Source organism: Anser cygnoides, chromosome 3 (assembly GCF_040182565.1).
Source record: "Anser cygnoides isolate HZ-2024a breed goose chromosome 3, Taihu_goose_T2T_genome, whole genome shotgun sequence".
Taxonomy (NCBI): domain Eukaryota; kingdom Metazoa; phylum Chordata; class Aves; order Anseriformes; family Anatidae; genus Anser; species Anser cygnoides.
In genome coordinates this window covers 50,413,271-50,433,530 of record NC_089875.1, presented here as the reverse complement: position 1 = coordinate 50,433,530, position 20,260 = coordinate 50,413,271, and the positions used below count along the sequence as shown (strand labels likewise).

Below are 20,260 nucleotides of genomic sequence, written 5' to 3'. Positions count from 1 at the left end.
AACTGATGTCCTAATTTTTCCTGACTGAATTTCCCAGAGCCTAGATTTCCAAGAAACGTGAAAATGTACCGGCATTGGGCAGTAGGTTGCTATTGGTTATTATGCTGCTCATTAACTACACTGCATTCAAAGCACAGCTGCCTACTAATGTTTAGTCATTTTTTGGTATGTTTAAATAACTTAACTTTGATCTGCACCATACAAGTTTCCTAATTATTTGTCTTGTGCAATTGCTGTTGTTTTGTTCCTTTACACATTCCTGTTATGCATTTGGATCTCATCCTGGACACTGTCCAAGCAGAGTTAAACAGTATAACGAAAGTCAGACAAAAATACCTGGATAAAACTTGTTTGATTCTGCCATTTTGGGCTGGCCCAGCATTACAGGCTGGTCCCTCACTCCTCTTGAGCTGGAAAACAATTCAGCTGTTTGTGGTTGAGGACAAAATAGCAGCAAGTCAGCTCATTGGCCTGAGCTGTCATGAATTCACTAGGCCCCCTTCAAATTCAAACTCTTTCCATCTGTTGGCAGATTAAAGATCAAGTGTGGAGAGGATGCTGATATTTGGAAAAAGCTTTAAATAAAAGGCAATCCTGTCTGTAAGACTTACTTCAGATGTACTGTCATTTTTGGACTTTGCACACCTGCTGACATTTAACGTTTTCTGGGCTCTTCTTACATTATTGATTTTGTATTTGCATTGATGACTTCAAACTGTAATCAGTCAAATATTGCATTAAGAATGACGTATAGGTATACAGGACAGTTGATAAACTAGGTTACTTGGTGCTGCCTCCGTATGAGTCAGTCTCTACTGAATTTTGAAAAGATGCAGAGACTACTTTCAGTCGTAGAGGGTTGCCCAGGAACTGCATGATGTTCTTCTAAAACAACCACTTTTTTATAGCTTAAAATCACATATTCGGGAGTTTTGCTTGTATGGTAGATCTACTAATTGCTTACTGATGAGTCTTTTGAAAAGGCTCCAGACATGGTTTTGTCACCCAGGTTTAATCTGAGGTCTCCGTTAGCATTACCAGCTGCCCTGGCCACACAGCATTGGTGAAGACAAGCTGTGGTGCATGCCTGTTGCTGTTTAATGCATCCTGAGGTGACTGGTAGATTAGTCCACCTAAGGATTTGGCTGCCCACAGGATTTACCACAGATTTCTGCGCCTGAAGACATCTGAGATAATTCTTTTTTCTGTTTCACTTATGCCAACGATGTTGTTGTAACGGTGAAATCTAGATTAACGGTCTTGCTTTCCGAAGTTGTGTTACTTTCCTACGTAGTAACGCTGTAGGTTTTTACATTTAAAGTAAGATTAGAGTCTGATGTGAATCCAGTTTGGGAATTGCACTGCTTCTGTCACTCGGCGTTTCCATACAGAGGACTCAAATGCATTTTATGCATGCAGATGTAACCCCAGCAGCTTCAGATCAGTCAGAACACGCGGGGTGTGATTACAGGTGCACTGTTGCTGCATACGCCGTCACGTACATTCGTCATCACACAGTATTTGCTTTTTTAGGACGTAATTTGTCCCTCGTTTTTTTTTTTTTTTTTCTAAAAGCCCTGCCAAACCGCGCTGCTGGCACTCAAGCTAATGTCAGGCTGCACCCTCGGGCACCGCCCGGGCTGGCGGGTCCCTTGGGCCGTGACTCAGCACAGGAGGGGCAGGCTGCAGGGCACCCCTCGGCTCCCCCCTGTTCTCCCCTCAGCGGGTCCCGCCCCGCCCGCGGCCCGGCCCCGCCCGGCACCACGCGAGGGGCGGCGCCGGCACCACGCGAGGGGCGGTCCCGGTGCCGGCCCCGCTCCCGTGCCGTGCCGTGCCGTGCCGTGCAGGATCCGGCTCCGGCTCCGCTCACCGGCCTCGGCTCGGCTCGGCTCAGCCATGAGCGCAGACCCCGTGGTGTTCGTGTCGGCCGTCAGGACCGCCGTCGGTGAGGGGCCGGGCGGCGGGCGGCCCCCAGCCCCCAGGGCGCGGTGTCGCAGGGGCTGCGGGCGGGCGGTGACCGCTCTCCTTCCTCCCTCTTCCCCTCCCTGTGTCTCCTCCAGGCTCCTTCAACGGCGCCCTGTCCGCGCTGCCGGCACACGAGCTGGGCGCCGCCGCCATCCGTGAGGCGCTGCGGCGGGCCGGGCTGGCCCCCGAGGAGGTGTCGGAGGTGGTCCTGGGCCAGGTGCTGGCCGCAGGTAGGGCCGGGGGCCCTGGGGCGGCGGGGGGGGACACCGCGGCTGGGTCCCCGCAGCGCTGTGCGTGCCGGGGGCTGCTTCTGAGGGGGTCTTGGGGCGGGGCGGGGACGGGGGGTGCTGGCATTCCGGGGGCTGGCAGCGTTCCCTTTGTCACAGCGCTTCTCTGACAGCGACAGGGCTCCAGGGCTTGGATGGAGACGCAGCCCGCTTCTCTGTTCGGCTGGGAGACCCACCTGCGGGGTCTGCCGTGCCGCTTGCTTACACACAACCGGCTCGGTTTCGTGGGAATGCGGATACAGGGAATTGTTCGCTTTGACACGGCCATGTGCTTTTTGCAGGGTAATGTTTGATCAGCAGAGCCGCAGGGCAGACCAGCCCCTCTTCTAAAGAGGGAGGAAGAAAATAAAAGAAATACTTTCATATTTAAAGCTGATTCAGATTTCTGTGAATCTAGCTCATGGTGAGAGAGCATGCTGTGCTCTCCTTATCTCCACCTTTACATACAAAAGAGCTGGCCTCGCTTTGGCCTGGGGAGATGCAGATGAAGAATATTGCCTTTGTATGTAGTGCTCCTATTCTCTCTACAGCAGATTGCAAGCAAGAATGAATGGAAGCTTTCATTTGCACAAATGTGCTTATGGTTTCCAGGGGAATTTTTGGGGAAAGTTGTCTATTCACAGTGTACAGAAGATATCAGAAATAAACCCTTCAGCTAGCAGCAATTTAAATCAACTCATATCTTATATATGTGCAACAGGTTAGTGCCAATTTGAAACTGAATAAATGGTGTTTAATCTCACCAGCAGTCAACAGCAGAGTTGCAAATACAAAATTATGAGTAGCAAGTGGCTGAAGTCACTGATCTTACTATTGATCAATAAACCATATGTATAAATGAGAGAGGTAACAGCTGCTGGGAATTTCTTTGTCTACCAACTAAAAACAGGAACAAGCTCTAAAGGTTGGTGGAATTGGAAAGTGACAAGGCCTGTTTTGCTTTTGGAGAGTAGACAAGGAAAACCCCTGTGTGTTCTTGCAGGTGCTGGTCAGAACCCTGTTCGGCAGGCAAGTGTTGGTGCAGGAATCCCTTACTCTGTGCCTGCATGGAGCTGCCAGATGATCTGTGGGTCTGGCTTGAAAGCGGTATGTCTGGGTGCCCAGTCCATAATGACAGAAGAGGCCAGCATTGTGGTTGCAGGAGGAATGGAAAGTATGAGCAAGGTAAATCAAAAGATTGCACTCTCATTTTCTGTCTTAAGGGGAACAAACAGCAATGAAGTTGAATGTTGAAACCATGTATTTCAAGGCTAATGCTTTGGAGGCAGTTTCTGCACTTGGAAATTAATTTACACATGCAAAAATGGTCTTTTATAGCTTTTTTTTTTTTTGATGATACTGTAGCTACTTAAAAAATGCTGTTGCAAACACACATCACATTTAAAATACGATTTTAATTCCTATCTAGCCCTCTGGTGATGAATTATTTGCTTGAGACAGCTGGCAATAGCAAGGGTTGCTTTTGTGCTGCAAGAGGCCCAAAGCATGAATAACTGGAAATGTTATTCTTTTGCAGAATAATTGTTCAGTAATTAGAGCCTGGAGAGGAAGCAAAGTGCTTTCATTTCAAGGTTTTCAGCCCAAGGCTGTGTCATGGGTTGGCACTGGGCAAATGGTCTGATGCCTGGCAAGGGTGGGGCCTTCTGCCAGGGCTCGCTGGCTGTCAGTGCCGAGGGTGGTGTTGGCGTTGCCTGGTAGTGCAGTGGGAACTGTTTGAAGGGACCCACGGGCTGCATCGCCCCACAGAACCATTTGATTCGATCTGTGCAGAGAAAACATTTGCTGCTTGGTGACCTGCTGCCTGGGAAGTGTGGAGGCCAAACAGCACGCCAGCTATCAGACCCTGGAGGGAGAGACAGATCAGACAGATGGAGAAACTCATGTTTTGACTGGCCAAGGACCCTAATTTTCCCCTTACCATGACGCTCATTCTATCCTGCAGTGGGGAAAAAGGAATTAGGGTGGTTGGGGCAAGAGGGGTATGTGTGTGAGGGGGGCTGCAAGAAAGAGAGGTGAGCTGGGATCTGGGGTTGCTACCTGCAGCCCCAAGGTAGGGATCTGCCTCGAGCTGTGCAGCTGTCTTGGCTGTATTGTGTACCACAGGTAGGAAAGGCATAACTCCTTTTGAAATACTTCCTGCAGGCACCTCATGTAATTCACATGCGAGCTGGGGTGAAAATGGGAGAGGCTTCCCTGCAAGATAGCATAATCCGTGATGGCCTCACAGATGCTTTTTATCAGTATCACATGGGTATAACAGGTAAGTGGTGGCAGTCCTGAAAATGACATGGTTAACTGTGAAGGGGGGAAGAACTCACTGTGAGTGCATTTCAGAAATCTGAATTTTCAAGTAAGATGTTTCAAGCCATCCCTAAGTTGTAGTCATGAAAAAGAGAGCAAACCCTAATATTGAAAGGTGTTGAAGGCATTTTCTGCTTTGTGTGTAAAACTTTATTTTTTCCCCTAACTGAGATAATGCAGTGTTGACCTGCAAAAAGAGGTGTTTGAACTCCTTGGCTTGGGCCTCTTTGTACCATGTCTCACTGCATCTTTTTTTCATTTGAGCAGTTTAAATTAATTTCAGGAAAAGTAACCAAAACAATTCCTATCTGTAACTGAAGTGTTCAGCAGCACAGATTTACGATGGGAAGGAGTTAGGTAAAGAGTAGCGTGGATGCACATGGTTCTGCGACCTCAGGTTATTGCATCCTAGATGGCATAGGCAACTGCTTTTTCAATTGCTGCGTATGAAACAGAGTAACTTCAGAATTGTTCTCTCCTCTTAAATAGCTGTTGGGAGATCTGAGCATCATAATTCAGAAAAGAAAATACAAAAGCTTGTTGATGTTTGTATTTAACTTGATATATCATCTGGAAGGAAATCATATACAGTGAAGTTCACTCTCAAAACAAAATCTTCTGGAGGATCACGAGCAAACAAAACAAGAAATCAGAATGAAAACTGTTCAATGAGCTTAGCTGCTTGCTGCAGCAAACATTAATGACTACCTTTGTACTTACAATTTTAGCAGTTATTTTTGTTAATTTGTGTGTTGTTCTCGTTTCAGCTGAAAATGTGGCCAATCAGTGGCAAATTAGCAGAGGGGAACAGGACCAGTTTGCTGTACAGTCACAAAACAGGGCAGAGGCAGCACAGAAAGCTGGCTATTTTACAAAAGAAATTGTTCCTGTTCTTGTACCTTCTAAAAAAGGTAGGTGTGAAAGGATAATGAGCCAATTTTAAATAGAAGCTTGTTTGCTACTACGACTCGTATCGTCAGGGCTTTCCCAGTTATGCAGCCTGTTATGTAAGCTGTTCTGTAAGTCTGTAACCTGTTGCTCTCTTTTTTGATTTCCAGTGGTTAATTTTGAATCACCCTCTTGTGATGTGGGTGCAAAACCTGAATTTTTCAAGAAGTCATACATCAGTTGTTTAGCGTTTGCATTGAATAGATCCTGTGGGAAAAGTTCTGGCATTAGGCCTTTGATGAACTAGTGGAGGGCTTTCCTGAAACCAATTTAGGTTTCATGTCACTTGACTACCAATTCCAATGACATTCCTACAACTAACTTGGAAGGTACCATTCTGCTTAGACGAGAAGCTGTTTTCTTAGGAAGAGCAAGAACAAGATCTGCTTTTGTACAACTAGACAGTATTTTATCTGTTAGTGTTTCAGAAAACCCAGCTGTCTGTTCTGCTAGAAGCTGCTGGAGGGAGCATTAATTCACACTGATTTGGCTCAGTCAGAATGGCTTGTTGGTAAAAAGAACATGGCATAGATTCCCAATCAACCTGTTGGTTGTGCCAGCTTTCTGTTCTAGACAAGCGTGTGCGATTAGACCCTCGGTGAGTTTAACGCTCCATTTTGCAGGTCCCATAGAAGTTAAAACAGACGAACACCCTCGGCATGGGAGCAACTTGGAAACAATGGCAAAGTTAAAGCCCTGTTTTCTGACAGATGGAACTGGGACGGTAACAGCAGCTAATGCTTCAGGTGGGTCAGTCAGGCTGAAAACAGAATGGAAAAGCTGAATGTTACTGCTGAGTACACCTTAAAGGAAGCAACAGCATGTCTGACAGCACAGATGTAACTCATAACATATAGGGGAGGAGGACTTTTTTGCAGATGAGATGTCTTTGCTTGCTTTCTGTGAAGCAATACAAGTATTTGGACAGTAGTAACAATAGTTGATTGCAGTTACCCAGCAAATACATAGCAGCTGTTTGTCATTCCACAGGTATAAACGACGGAGCTGCAGTTGTAATTCTAATGAAGAAATCAGAAGCTGCTAGGAGAGGTCTTATGCCTTTGGCTCGGGTTGTGTCCTGGGCTCAGACAGGTATAGATCCATCTGTAATGGGAGTAGGGCCCATTTCAGCAATAAGGAAAGCTGTAAGTAATTGTTTTTTTATGTATCTATTATTTAAAAAAAACTTTGTAATCTCTTTTCATTTTCTGGCCATATATTCTTTTTTCTGTGTTATAGGGAAAACTTAGTAGAAAAAAGGAAGTGAAAACAAGACTTAAAATAACGGAGAGTATATTAGATTTCTTGTGCTACCAGGCCAGTACCTACCTACTCACTGAAAAAGATTTTATAGTTGTAGGAACAGAGTTCAGAAAATACACTAGTCAAGTTTATAGATGGCCTCATAGATAACGTAGGTGGCTAAAGATCAAATTTAATGGAAGTGTATACTAACCGAATTTGGGGACGATCATGTGACTCTGATGCTCTGGTGAGGTTAATTTTCATATCAGTGCCTAATTGTATTTGCAATAACATAACAGTGAGAAGGGTCAGCACGTGCATCTGTGGCGGTGCCCTTTGTGTTTTTGTTTGCCCTGCAAAATGGTTGGCATGTACAAGCCTGACTCCTCTTAGTTGAAACTAAACAAGAAGGTGCACTCCAGAACCACAACCAGTGTGCTCATACTGGTACTGCATGCAGTGATGCACCGTGTCCAGTCCGCAGGACAAGATTTCCAACTAAAATGCCCTGAGGGCAAGTATTATGAGCAGCTCCTATGGTACCGTATTGCTTGCTAACACAGAAGTAGCCCATGGCAACTCCTCGTGATTTGCGTAAACTGCCACGAAGCTGTATGAAAAGAGCTCTTTTACAACAGGGACAGATCTGTTCTAGTATTCCTTTCTAGTTCTGTTTGCACCATGTAGACTTTAGTTTGTTCATCGCTGAAATGTCCCAGCAATGTAGAAGCGTAACGTGGTCACCCAACCTGTGGCTTTTAATGTGAAAACTGGAATCATAAAGCTGAAGCTTTTCCTAATCTGACCTCAAACTGTTCTTCTATATCAATACCATAAATATTCATTTTTGTACATAAAACACACATTTCTAGTTTAAATTGTGGAATAAACAATCAGTATCTAGCACTACCTAAAATCTTATAGGTACTCCGAAAAAGTTCACTTAGTATGAACTCTGTATGTGCATTATCACATACTTCACACCCTCCAGATCAGTTAATTGCTTCAGAATTTCGTAACAACAGTTTCTAGAGAGATTGACTAGACCATGCATTTTACTGTTGCAACATAACAAATCTTAGATACTTTTTCATATTGTTGTTAGAAACTGAGTGGAAGCAAAAACATGCCTAAGCCTGTACCTAAGCAGGCAACTGTACAAGTTTCTCATGTGAAAACATTAGCCAAATTGTCTTCTAAAATAACACTATGGAAAAGCTTTGTGACAACTTCCAAATAAATGCAGGAGAGACCAGAGCAATTCCATTCCACCTGTGACTACTGGTCACTTCACTACTTCCTGTACTAAAAATTGTATTAAGCATTCAGAATCTGTAACAAAATCTGACTTACGTCCTGACAAACTTCCTTTTAATCAGTTAAAACCTAGTTTTGAAAACTTTTGACTCCCTGGAATTTTAGCAGTACCAATAGGTATAAAAAAATTAACCTTGATATTATAAAAGCAGCCAGCACGTTTTAGCATGCTGTACTTACTTCTGCAGACACCATGAAATTCTTTGTTTTCAAAAGTTATCAACCATGGCTATGGGAAATGATGTGTTTTTTTTTTCATGTAATGTGTCTTATGAACAGCTGCCTTGGGTGCTGAGGAAAACATAAAAGCTAATAAAGCCTCTGTTTTGTTCCACCAGATTGACAAAGCTGGGTGGACTCTGGACCAAGTTGACTTGTTTGAAATTAACGAAGCCTTTGCATCACTGTCTGTTGCAATAGTAAAAGAATTGAAAGTAAACCCAGAAAAGGTAATGAATATACTTAAGGTGGTTCTGTGCAGCTGCATTGCATTCAGAGTAGGCAGAAATGATGCGAACCACATGAGGCATTTCCTTAAGTTACTCAGCTGTGGGCTTGCTTTGCTAGCAGGCAAATTGTTTCTTAACAGAACAAGCTGTAGCTTTATTATGGCAGATTTTTATGCAAATATAGGTAACTGCATGAGCATAGTTACAATTAGCTTGTTTGAACTTGTTCCTGGAAGCAGATTTGTAATTTACTTCTATTGATGGCAAAAAACAGACATTACTCTCCAGTCCCTAAATTCACCTCACCTACAGCTTTTAACAGCTGCAGAGAATAATAAAGGTACATGACTAGATGGCCCCCTTTGGAAAAGAATGCCCTTTCTAACAGCTTTTACAGATCCTGATCTAATTTTCCTTGAAGTGTCTGTAAAGGATTCAGGCTTATTCATATGCAGGGACTATACCCAGTAGTCATTCACATTGAATTTCAATGAAGTTAAATGACTTCATCTTCTGTATTGTCTTCTTTTCCCCTCAGGTCAACATCCATGGTGGAGCTATTGCTCTTGGCCACCCTCTTGGTGCCTCGGGTTGTCGCATCCTTGTTACTCTTCTACATGCCCTGGAAAGAACAGGTGGAAAGCGTGGCATTGCTGCTCTCTGTATAGGAGGAGGAATGGGAATAGCTATGTGCGTTGAGAGATGAATATAAGCTGTAGTATGCTGAGTGACGTTGAAAGAGTTCACTAATAAACTTGTCCTGCAGCTTACTTTTTTTAATTTTCCTTAAACAGTAAAGAAACTTCTACTGCTTTTTGCCGCTCATTAATATCATAGCCTTGACAACTAGCATTAATGTTAACTACAGGTGCTCTAGCTTTTAAAACACAGAGCCCAGAAGGACCAACCACTGGACCAGCCTCCCTCTCACTGCTGAAAATGAATTTGTTCACAAAAAAATAGCAGCATTCAACCACTTGTTTTATTAACATTGTACGTACAAGAGTGGGAAGTGTAATTTAGACAAACATAAATAAAACCTAAGTTATTCTTCAAGTGCTCCAGAGTGAACTGCATCCTCATAGCACCCTCTGTCTTCTTTAGTTTCAGGGTGCAGTTTGATAAGATCATCAATTCGAAGAATAGTAATTGCAGCTTCTGTTGCAAACTTTAGGCTCTTAGTTTTGACCATGGTTGGCTCAAAGACACCGGCTTGTTTGTTATCGCGAGGTTTTCCATTGACCAAGTCGAGACCAATCCTAGAAAGAAGAATTATCATCAGAAGGAGAGGTAGAAAGAGTGAAAATAAGTTTGGAGTGTCTCATTTAATTCTAGGTCTCAGTGACACACATGTAATACTGAAGGACAGAGGGGGAAGGTTTCAGAGTTAACCTACACCTTTTTCAGAAGCAAATCATGCCTCAGTAAGCCAGCACAACAATTTTACATCCAAGTCACCAACACATTTCACTTTGAAGACTTCTGATACTTGCCATTTCAGATTTTTGCGATCAGGGTTAACTTGAGCCTCATTATGGAATGCTCTTAACTTCGCCACAAGATCTGTTGCATCTTGAGCAGCGTTTACTGCCAATGTATTTGGAATTATTAAGAGGGATCTTGCAAATTCTGCTATTGCAAGTTGTTCACGCGATCCCTATAAAGAGAAAGAAGTTTAAAAACCAACTGCTGCACCACTAGATGAAGAAAAAACAGTTTCAATAGTATGTAGGAGTTTTCATAAGCAAAACATATTTAGGCCAAAAAAAAAAAGATGTAGTCTAATTATCAGAGAGAGTAATTCATACCCCCCCCCCCCCCCCCCCCCCAAAGAGCATCTTACAGTTCTGTAAGATCATTACAGTTCCACGAATCATGAAACTGACTTCTGGAAGAAGAAAAATACTTCAGAATTCACACTGTCCTAGTGAAATTGTTCCTTCTCTTGCAAGACTTACCATACTGGTTGCATAATTTTCAAGATATATGGAAAGTGCTGCCTCTACAGCACCACCACCTGGAACAACAGACTTGGATTCCAACACCCTCTTAACCACGCAGAGAGCATCATGTATAGACCGCTCCATTTCATCACACATGAAGTCATTAGCACCTCGTAAAATAATTGATGCTGAAGTACGAGCCTTTGTACTATGGAAAAAAGCAATCAGAAGTCAGTTCTGTTGGACAGAATATGAATTCAAATTCTTCTTGCTAAAAACTTTAAGAAAAGTTCAGTGGAGCCATGTTTCCAACATTTGAAAGAAGTATCTTAAGAATGTCACACTTCCTCAGAGGATACATCACTGTGACATAGGAAGTCAGTATTTATTTTAAATTCTATTATGTAAGAACCTAATTTGAGTTCTAGCCTTTTAGAGAAAGATACAAGAGAAAAGTATGACAGACGAGATATTTTTACATCATATTAGTTGGAGAATATATTTAAATACCAGGAAAAATAGAAAACTTTATCAATTTAGTTGTTTTAGTCTCAGGACAGTTGCGGAATGGAAGGGAGACAGCGAAGTGGCCATTGAGTGAACTCATGCCTGCTAGCAGTACAGTATGAGCCCTCATGTAAGGGATACCAGAAGCAGTGGAGAAGTTAATATGCAAGTATGTCCTTCTGAAAGAAACTATGATTCTCAAGTCTTCCAGTAGTTGACAGCAACAGTGTGCTAAAACTTGCAGGGAGAATAACCTGCAGACCAGGATTTTGCTCAGGTTTTTAACAGTTTTTGCTCCTCCTACCCTAGAACAACCCTAAATAACACCCTTTTAACTGTACTCCATTTGCTACTACCACCTGGATGACTGAATCAATGAAACCAGTGCAAATGAACACTGTCTTCCCTTATAAAGGATGAGATTCAGCTTGTACCTCCTTAATCAGATGAAATGACTCAGCCAGAACCTACTTGCCTTCACTGCCTGTAAAGGGAACCCAGGGTGACTATGCTGCTAAAACCTAGCTAAAGGAACACGATGTGAATGCTGTAATGCCTCCAGGAATTTCCTTAGATTTTAGCACACATTTTAGAGTGTTTTTTTTTTTTTTAATTTACCAACAATTTTCAGTAAGGCCTATCTAGCAATCTGACTGTTACAATCTAACTGATACATTATGGTTGATGAGACAGTTGTCCAGCCCCAGCAGGTGAGATGAAATACTAGTAGATTTGCAGTGGACTTATATGCTCTTTCCCATGTTTATAACTACTCATACCACTGACTTAGCATAGAAGCAAATAAATGGGATTTTATCTCAAATGTACACAAAACTGAGTATTTTAAATGGGGTACTTACTTCTTGATTAAGATCAACTCATCATCACAGATGCGCTCTTGAATCACCTCTTCTGCCTGTCCCAGCATTAATGCCTCAAAACTCTCCTCACCTTCAAGGTTTGCAAGGGTTGAACATACAGTTGCTTTAACAGACAAACAAAGAAGTGAAATTAGCATTCAGTTCCAACGTTCTTTGCAAACTTCCCAGAAGGGACATACAGTTAAAAAACCCAACATCAAACAAAAAAGCAGAATACGCAGATTAATTAATTCTCAGTTAGCAAACTCAATATTCTCCAGTTTATAATCAACATTACTGGTTTTACTCCATTTTCATACCACTTTTCCACAACTAGTTCAACTTCCTGTGCTTTACCACAATGAAAATGCTTTCTTGCAAATTTCAAGCTCAACAGATAAAATCTGTGTGGGAACAGATTTTATTTTCATTATGTATTTAAAACGTTTTAGTTTAAGACAAATGAAGAATTCCTATCCATGCAAGGTTATGTAACACAAAAATAACTCTCTAAACAGTGGATTTTGAAGGTATGCTTAACAAAGACCTCTAAATTAGTACTGATTCTGGTTTCCACTTGCAGAAAAAAAAATCTTTCCAATGCCAGGCAACATTTTTGCCACCCACTGTGAATTTTCAGCAGTCAACTCCTACAGTACTCAAATACTCTGACACAGTGCTCACTTAAAAGCAAAGTGAAGTTATAAACTAACAAGAGTGGCTCAACTCTACTCATCCTCTACTTGCATGGCCTGCACGTTAACAAGCTGTATTTTCAAAATCAGTTCCTAATACCTTAACAGCAGTTTTTATGTTAAAAAAATCCATATACACATACCTCCTGATGCCTTCGCAATCCGCTTAAGATCCTTTTTTACAACTCTTCGTACTGCCATGGCTCCAGCATCAACGAAGTATTTCAGACACATGTCATCAATACCTCCAGTGGTGAGAATAACATTGGCACCAGTGGCCAAAATCTTCTGGATCCTTTCTTTTGTAATATCTGATTCCCTGCAAGGAGAGAAGTTATGAAAGACTTTTACAATTAATATTTGGTATATTTGGGAAATGTTAACATTTAAAATGTTTTTGCTTCTTGCCTTCAGTCAAAATGACATCAAGCCACCCCACCTGAAGAGACCAAACAAGCCTATGAAACCCCGCTGGCTCAGTCAGTCAAGCTTCCACAAACCTCTGTCTTATCTGGTCCAGCTTCTCAGGGTCCGAGATAACAACCTGCACACCAAGCTTCATTTTTGCTTTCTGCAGGCTGAAGTCAAGGCACGCGATCTTTGCGTTAACTATTCTCTTGGTCATACCTGAGGAGAGGGAGTAAGCAAAAAAAAAAAAAAAAAAAGGATGTCAAACTGGGTTAGCAGATCCTCAAGCTAGCATTAGAGAATAAAATTTAATGCTTTCATTTTTCAGATACCTGTTTTTCAATACCAGTTTGTTTCTGCCTCCAGTTCTGCCCTAGTATTGGAAAATACTGATAAGACTTTCAACGAGATAAATACATTTTTAAGTCTCTACTATAACCCTGTTACCTTTTTATGGACTCACATCCCCAAAATGTTAATGACTGTGAAAAGCTGACCTACCAGTTTCACATTCTTCAAGTTACCTAATCACAAACAGAACAGTTCTCTGTAAAACTGACACTGGCGCCCCGTAAGGGAGGTGCTTATGGCCCAGAAGACTGCAGCGTTACCATGCCAATACTGATCAAGGTAAGCTACAGTTACTTACATTTGTGGGATCTCTACTAGTGAACAAGCCCCAGTCTGAGAACCACTGGTGAAATGCTTTTTTTTGTTGTTGTTCTTGCTTAATCATTCCACAGCTGGCTACCCCAATTTTTACAACTTACACACTCAGTAGTCACATCCATGCAAAAAGACTAAGAGGTGTGAGTTCACACAAGAACTTTATGAAACAGTGTGTTCTTACCCTGTGAGCCCACCACGCAGTTCAGAGCATAACCATTCACGAGAATGCTCTCTTTTTGGCTGCGGCCATGTGCCTTCAAAACATTAACCGAGTTGATTGGATACCGAGCCTGACCCTTCTGGTCTGTGTATTTAACTGCCTGTGCAGCATCCACCACCATATTGGCAAAGAAATCACCATCACTGAAGCGCTAAGTTAAGGTTAAAACCGAAAATGAAAACTAATATTATGTTTAAGGAACGGAGGGAGAAAAAACAAACACCACACTATGGAAGTGCTACCTTTCTTCTGTAAAACAGTTTACTATTCCTTTAAAGGAATTTGTCATTCTTAAAACTGAAACATTCATAAGAAAAAAAGGACAGGCTACTGAGATACTTGCATTTTACCCACCTTTGGAATAAAAACACCTACCCTATGGGCAGTCTGCATCCCCTCGTAAGCGCAAAGATGACTTTTTTTTTTCCTGTGGCTACCAAAATGCAACCTTCTTTCCTACAGTTTCACTCCCCTGGGTACTTGTCTGTAATGCATTCTTCCATTCACACAATTCCTTTTCCTGAATCACTAACGTGCGTTAGTGGTAAGGAAACAAACAAATACACTGATAAACCCGTTATGGTGTTCCTATCCAGGTTCAGGTAATTTGTGAAGGTCTGAACATATTTTCCATGCCAGACTGAAATGCTTCTCAAACCCTTGTTAAGAATGGGAGAAACAGTATTCAATCAGTCATTTTATAAGAAGTGCTGCAAAAGGAAACCAGCCTAGCTGCCCAAGCTGTGGAAAAAAACACTCTTACTCAAGTCCACTAATCAAGTTAAAGGATACATTCCTATAATCTTGGAGGACATTGATGTTTTAGCAGCATTAATTAGGCATTCCCTGCCCAATTCATCCGTGTTAATAGTAAGATTTTCATTGATGTAGCGAACTGCTTCCCTGTAGAATAAGACAAACACTAGTGAAGAATGCCACTCCCACAAAAGAGAAAAGTCACATTTCTCAGCCTTCCAAATGTGAACATAGGAACCAGATAAATTCATCTTCCAGGACATTAAGATGACATTTTTATGCAACACTGTATGAGTTCCAAATTAAAACTACAAACAAAAACAAACTTATCTACTTGGCACCTAAGAAATCTTTATTAATGCAGTCATAAACACAGAAATAAACAAAAAGCATGCAGTTATTGTACCTTGAAAATGCAAAATACTTCAATTGTATCAGTTTCTTACTTGCAAGCAAGTCGGTATCCACCAATAATGGAGGTAGGATGAATTTTCTGTTTGACTAGTTCATCTGCATTTTTTAGAAGTTCTGCAGCAATGATTACCTGTTTGAAAATACAAATATCAAATACGGATATCCCACATGAGCAAAACAACTACTTATTGTATTCAAAAGCAGAATCACTGGCTTTCAGAAAGGAAAAAAAAAAGATGAAAAAACGGCAGTGAGTGAATTCTGCTCCAGAGCCCCAGATGCGTATGGACACTGGTATCTCTTAACACAAACAAACCACACACCCCATCTTATTATATAACCTACTGTAAGAAAACTCTGTTTGGACATCTCCAGGTTTTTTCATTCTGTATACTTAATCCACACTGCATCAAGATTCGTAACAGATAAATCAAAAGCTGCATTGTCAACATGAAACACTGCCTTTTGGTGTATCTGTGTGTAAAACTTTTTACATACCACTGAGGTTGTCCCGTCACCAACTTCTTTGTCTTGTAGGTCTGCCAGCTCACAAAGGACTTTTGCAGCAGGATGTTCCACTTCCAGCAGTTTCAGAATGGTTGCACCATCATTAGTAATGGTCACATCCTGGTTTTTAGAAAGCAAACGTTATAACAAAGTACACATCTATAGCTTTTACTGTTGTTTTTCACTGTATTTATGAAATAGAAGAGTAATTATTCTTTGCAACTATCCATAAAATAATTATTTACAAAAAAATACTGCTTCTTGGTTAAAAAGAGCGCCAGTGACACCACTGCAATATCTGTACTTTATTTTCATCAGTAAATTCTTTGTTAAAGAAACTCATTAAATGTTTTGCACACACCACGCTCGTAGTAAGGTAGTGAATAGCTTCTAATATAATAGTTGATTACAGCAGTCCGTAAATAAACTTTCCTTGATTTGCTCTAAGTATTAACGCAAAATACGGATTATTATTTAAAAACTGCTGCAGCGTTACTTGAATTTGTTTTTATGTTATTTCTCATAATGTAGAGATCATGATAAACAAGTCAAGACCATCATGAGGCCTGACTATAATGGTGTTATTCATTCCCTTACTTCAACCAATGCTTAAGTGGTGACAAAAATTTACATGGAGAAAGGAGACAACTGTGCTAGATAAACTATGACAAAAGCAACATAGTATGAAACACCTAACAGCTAGCATGCTCAATTTTCCCCAAGTTCTGCTCCCATTCCCTCTCACCATCGCACAAAACCCAAGCAGGTACATGCATTATCAACCAGACCAGTAAAACACACTAGCTGGAAACACTTAATAATACAAATCGTCCTGGCACTTTACAATTCACGAAAGCTTGCTTACCCCAATATCATCCACCAGCATCTTATCCAGACCAACTGGCCCAAGAGAACTTTTCACAATGTTGGCAATAGCAGATGCTGCAGTAACTGTGTAAGTGAAAGAAAAAAAAACAAAAACCTTTCTGATGATTCAGGTTTACAGAAGACGTGCCAAGAACCTGTGTTTCAAAGACTTTTTTTAAACTAAAGTGACCTTATTTAGAATTATGCTTTAGCCTAGCTAAGCTGTGAAATGGCTTCCTGCTATCAGAAGTACAAAATGCAAGTATAGAAGCATGTATCAAGGCAAACACAGACGAATGGTACCACCATGTAACAACTAATAACAAGTCTTTTTACTTCAATTAGGTCTGTGACTAAAGCAAAATCCTTAGTTTTTAACTAAATTCTCTAAGTTAAAAATGAGTGCTCTTTAGTGGCCAAAACATGACCTGCTAATGTAGCACCTTGTTCTGCCAACTTCATATAGGAAAAAGATACAGTCAACCTTTTCCTTCAGACCGTGGCATATTTTTCTCTATCCCACAAGCATAGCCACTTCATCTGGAAATTGAAAAAGTGGTAGTATAATGGGAAGAGCTAACACGTAGACCCTCACTTTGAACTTCAAATGATGCAGCTATTTCTTTCCTTTTAGGGTAGCAGCAGCTTTCTGAAAGGAACCACCCTTTGTATCGCCAAAATCGTTATTATCAACCATGAATTAAGGTAATCCTGATTTTAAGTGTCCTGAATATGGCATTAGAATTGAATGACTATCACAATCATCAGAAGTCTTCAACTTCTTCCTTTTATTTTTACCCTAGAAACACAGAACCATCTCGGAATGCGCAGCCTTCCCCCCAGATTTCGGATAGAGCACAAAAGAACGTGCGATGCCTTTGAGAACCGTATCTGGGGCCGGTCCCCTCTCTCCAATACTAGTCACTTCCCTGCGCTGCGGACCCCGAGCTCCCCCCGCCCCTTCCCCAGCCAGGCCCACCGGCCACGAAGCCGCAGCGGGGCCCAGCCCGCCCTGAGGGCCCGCGGAAGGCGGTGAAGCACATGGCGGCCGCACCATGCCGCCTCCCCGCGGCTCCCCGCCGCTGTGCTCCCCGCGCCGAGCAGGCGGCGGCCGTTACCGTTCTGCGTGCGGATGGTGTCGCCGCTGGTCCGCTCTCCGAAGACCGCCAGGGGCCCGTCCATGGCCGCCATGTTCGCGCCGTGCCGCGGCGCCAGACGCACAGCCAGCACGGGGCGCGCCGAGCCGCGGAATGGCCGCCGGGCCGCGGGGCACGCTGGGTACCCCCCCCGCGGCGGGCGGCGGCGGGGAAGGGGGCGGGCCCTCTCGCCAGAGGGGCGGGGCCACGCCCCGGCTGCCCAATCGCAGGGCGCGGCGCGGCGCAGCCTCGAGCCGCGATTGGGCCGCGCGGTGGAACAAAGGCGGCGGGCCGAGGGCGGGGCGGAGGGGCTTCTAGGACGTTCTAGAAGATGGGGGGAGGGGCGGGCCGCTCGCGCATGCGCGCTGGCTCCTCGCAGCGGCTCCCGGTAGGGGCAGGTTTGCAGCCGCTGAGGAGGAGGTGTAGCCCCGCGTGACGTCACCAAGTGCGGGCGGAAGTGTTCCCTTGGGCTTCCGGAGACAGGTGCCGGCCTCACCCAAGATGGCGGTGCCCAGGCGCCCCTGAGCGGAGCAGAGCAGAGGGGAGGGGAGGGGAGCGGAGCGCTGCCCGAGGCCGCGGCGGGCACCGCGTCCCCATGGCGCTGAGCGGCCGCTGCTGCCTGTTGCTGCCGGCCGGCAGGCTCCGGGCACACGGAGCGGGTAAGCTCGGGCCTTCTGCGCCTCGTCAGGCCGGGATTTCCCCACGGGGGGCGCTCCTAGGGCGGCGTGCCCCGGGCTGTGGGCGCTGCAAGCCTAATGCCAAATCGGTGATAGCGTAATTGGCAATTAGCTAGGCAGGATCAACACTTATATCTTACTTGGGAGTGCTGTTCCTGGTTTCTTGTGCAGTTCACTTTCAGCGTTCTGTAAAGGATTAACGGTAGGGATGTTGTAGGTATGCTTGAATTTGTATTGTCATGCATGGGTCTTAAAACACGTTTGAAATGTCATGTACCGTTAATTTTTAGTTTACAATCCACAAGTTGGAGAATGAGGTTGAGCTCTGATCATCATTTTGTATTGTATTGGTTCTACCGTTTGTGCTATATCTATTTTTTTTTAATTTTCCTCAAGGTTTTCGTTTCGCGTCAACTACAGCAAGTCTCAAAACAGAGACTGAAGTAGACACAAGGGAAAATGATGTCGTTGCCTCAGACTTCACTAACAGGAACCCTCGGAACCTGGAGCAGTTGGCACTCGCTAGGAAGGAGCGTGGCTGGAAGACAACGTGGCCAAAGCGTGAGTTCTGGCACAGGTGAGTCAGAAGGTCACTAGCAGGAATTAAGACTCCAAAAGAAATAATAATTAAAAAAAATGTACCATGTGAAATTTCTACAAAATGTACTTTTTGGGTTATTGAATCAGTTGACCCCTTCCCAGTTAACAGATCCTTTATGTTCAGTGAGTTACATGAAAGTTAGCATCACTTGAAAGTTAGTGTATGTTTAAGGATCTTTCCATCTGTTGTTAAGATAGTAACATTGCTTGAGCAACTGCTGTGTAATTTAGGATTCTGCTAGTCTTGTGCTGGCCATGCATTGCTTTCTACTTGTGATACTTGACTCTGTTGTGTGTGGGAGTTTTTTTGGGTTTTGCTTGTTTTTTGTTGTTGTTTTAAGAAAACGATGCACGCATCTTCTGGAAAATAACTACACTTAAAGCTGGGGATTCAAAATCAGAGCATTAGACTTTAAAAGACTACATGACAAACCTAAAGTTATTTTTTGACTGGAGCAGTTTGCCTGCACAATCACCAGTACTACCCTGTACAGGCGCACAGTGCTTGTTTTTGGTGTGAGTGATGGTGGTGTGTAGGAGTGTCAGGCTGGGCGTGTAATTGCTCAAAAGTCACTCTCGGAATTTCCCTCTGGTTAACTGGTAAAATGGTTCCTATTTTATGTCTTAATGAAGTAAGAAAAAAATAGATAAAAAAGCGATATTAAGAAATTATATTAATAGTTCCATTACATTCAATTTTATTTCATAAAACTAGTAACTTAAGAATTTCAGTGCGTTCTCTTTGTAGACCTGGAAAGGACGTCATATCCCATGTCGCTTCTTTCCTGCACCCAGATTACGGCTGGAGCGGACGCAGCATTACGTAGAGGCCTTTGTTGAGCGCTGTAACGGAGATGTCGTAGTGTCTGCCTCTACTCGAGAGTGGGCTATAAAGAGACACCTGTACAGTCCTAAGGGGGTAACAGCGTGCAAAAACCTTGGCCGTGTAATGGCGCAGCGCTGCTTGGAAGCGGGAATCAACTTTGTGAACTTTAAAGCTGTTATTCCCTGGGAACGTCGTTGTGACTCGGCAAGTACCCATCTCCTTACACTTGTTTTGCCTTTTTTACCTTTTAAAGCATTAATTTACTCTTCTCACTATTAGTTTTTTTATGTGGCTTGACTGTATCTTCTTGCAACAGTCAAAATGGTAACCCTGACGAGCTCTAATTCGTGGCATTATGCTTCAGTGAGGCTGTTAGCCTCTGACCCACCGCTGATATTTTGGTGCTGACTGCTTTTCTCTGTATTTATTCATGTCTCTCTCTCTTTCCAACAAGATTCAAGAGTTTGAAAAAGCTATGAAAGAGGGTGGTGTTGTTCTGCAAGAGCCACGAAGAATTTATCTGTAAAATGGAGATCATCGGGAAAACTTTCCAAGGAAAAAAAAATCACTTCTTTAGGTGTGTGTACAGGCACAATGAAGGTCCAGAAATGGAGAAAGCTGGACCGTAGCATCTACTAATAAAACATTTTTAAATGGATAGAA

At 43.0% G+C, this 20,260-nt stretch overlaps 3 protein-coding genes and 1 non-coding gene across 4 annotated transcripts; 2 read left to right on the top strand and 2 right to left on the bottom strand.

Moving 5' to 3' along the window:
- The first annotated feature begins 1,786 nt into the window (after nt 1-1,786).
- Nucleotides 1,787-9,282, top strand: ACAT2 (acetyl-CoA acetyltransferase 2). Its single transcript, XM_048067897.2, has 9 exons — nt 1,787-1,945; nt 2,061-2,195; nt 3,235-3,416; nt 4,395-4,512; nt 5,321-5,464; nt 6,125-6,247; nt 6,492-6,646; nt 8,402-8,512; nt 9,051-9,282. Exons 1-9 carry the CDS (start codon nt 1,897-1,899, stop codon nt 9,216-9,218), a joined length of 1,185 nt encoding a protein of 394 aa, XP_047923854.1. The 5' UTR covers nt 1,787-1,896; the 3' UTR covers nt 9,219-9,282.
- Nucleotides 9,283-9,472: 190 nt separating this feature from the next.
- Nucleotides 9,473-17,665, bottom strand: TCP1 (t-complex 1). The gene is made up of 12 exons (XM_048067890.2): nt 17,477-17,665; nt 16,357-16,442; nt 15,483-15,611; nt 15,017-15,114; nt 14,607-14,717; nt 13,776-13,957; nt 13,018-13,144; nt 12,661-12,836; nt 11,823-11,946; nt 10,471-10,663; nt 10,006-10,169; nt 9,473-9,771 (listed from the first exon to the last, which is right to left on the bottom strand). The coding sequence occupies exons 1-12, from the start codon at nt 17,547-17,549 to the stop codon at nt 9,558-9,560; spliced, it is 1,677 nt and encodes a 558-aa protein (XP_047923847.1). The 5' UTR covers nt 17,550-17,665; the 3' UTR covers nt 9,473-9,557.
- Nucleotides 16,797-16,932, bottom strand: LOC125183223 (small nucleolar RNA SNORA29). The gene has a single exon (XR_007164852.2). It is a non-coding gene; the product is annotated as a small nucleolar RNA SNORA29 (small nucleolar RNA).
- Nucleotides 17,666-17,903: 238 nt separating the features above from the next.
- On the top strand, nt 17,904-20,260 carry MRPL18 (mitochondrial ribosomal protein L18). Its single transcript, XM_048067899.2, has 4 exons — nt 17,904-18,153; nt 18,568-18,748; nt 19,567-19,801; nt 20,052-20,260. The coding sequence occupies exons 1-4, from the start codon at nt 18,090-18,092 to the stop codon at nt 20,121-20,123; spliced, it is 552 nt and encodes a 183-aa protein (XP_047923856.1). The 5' UTR covers nt 17,904-18,089; the 3' UTR covers nt 20,124-20,260.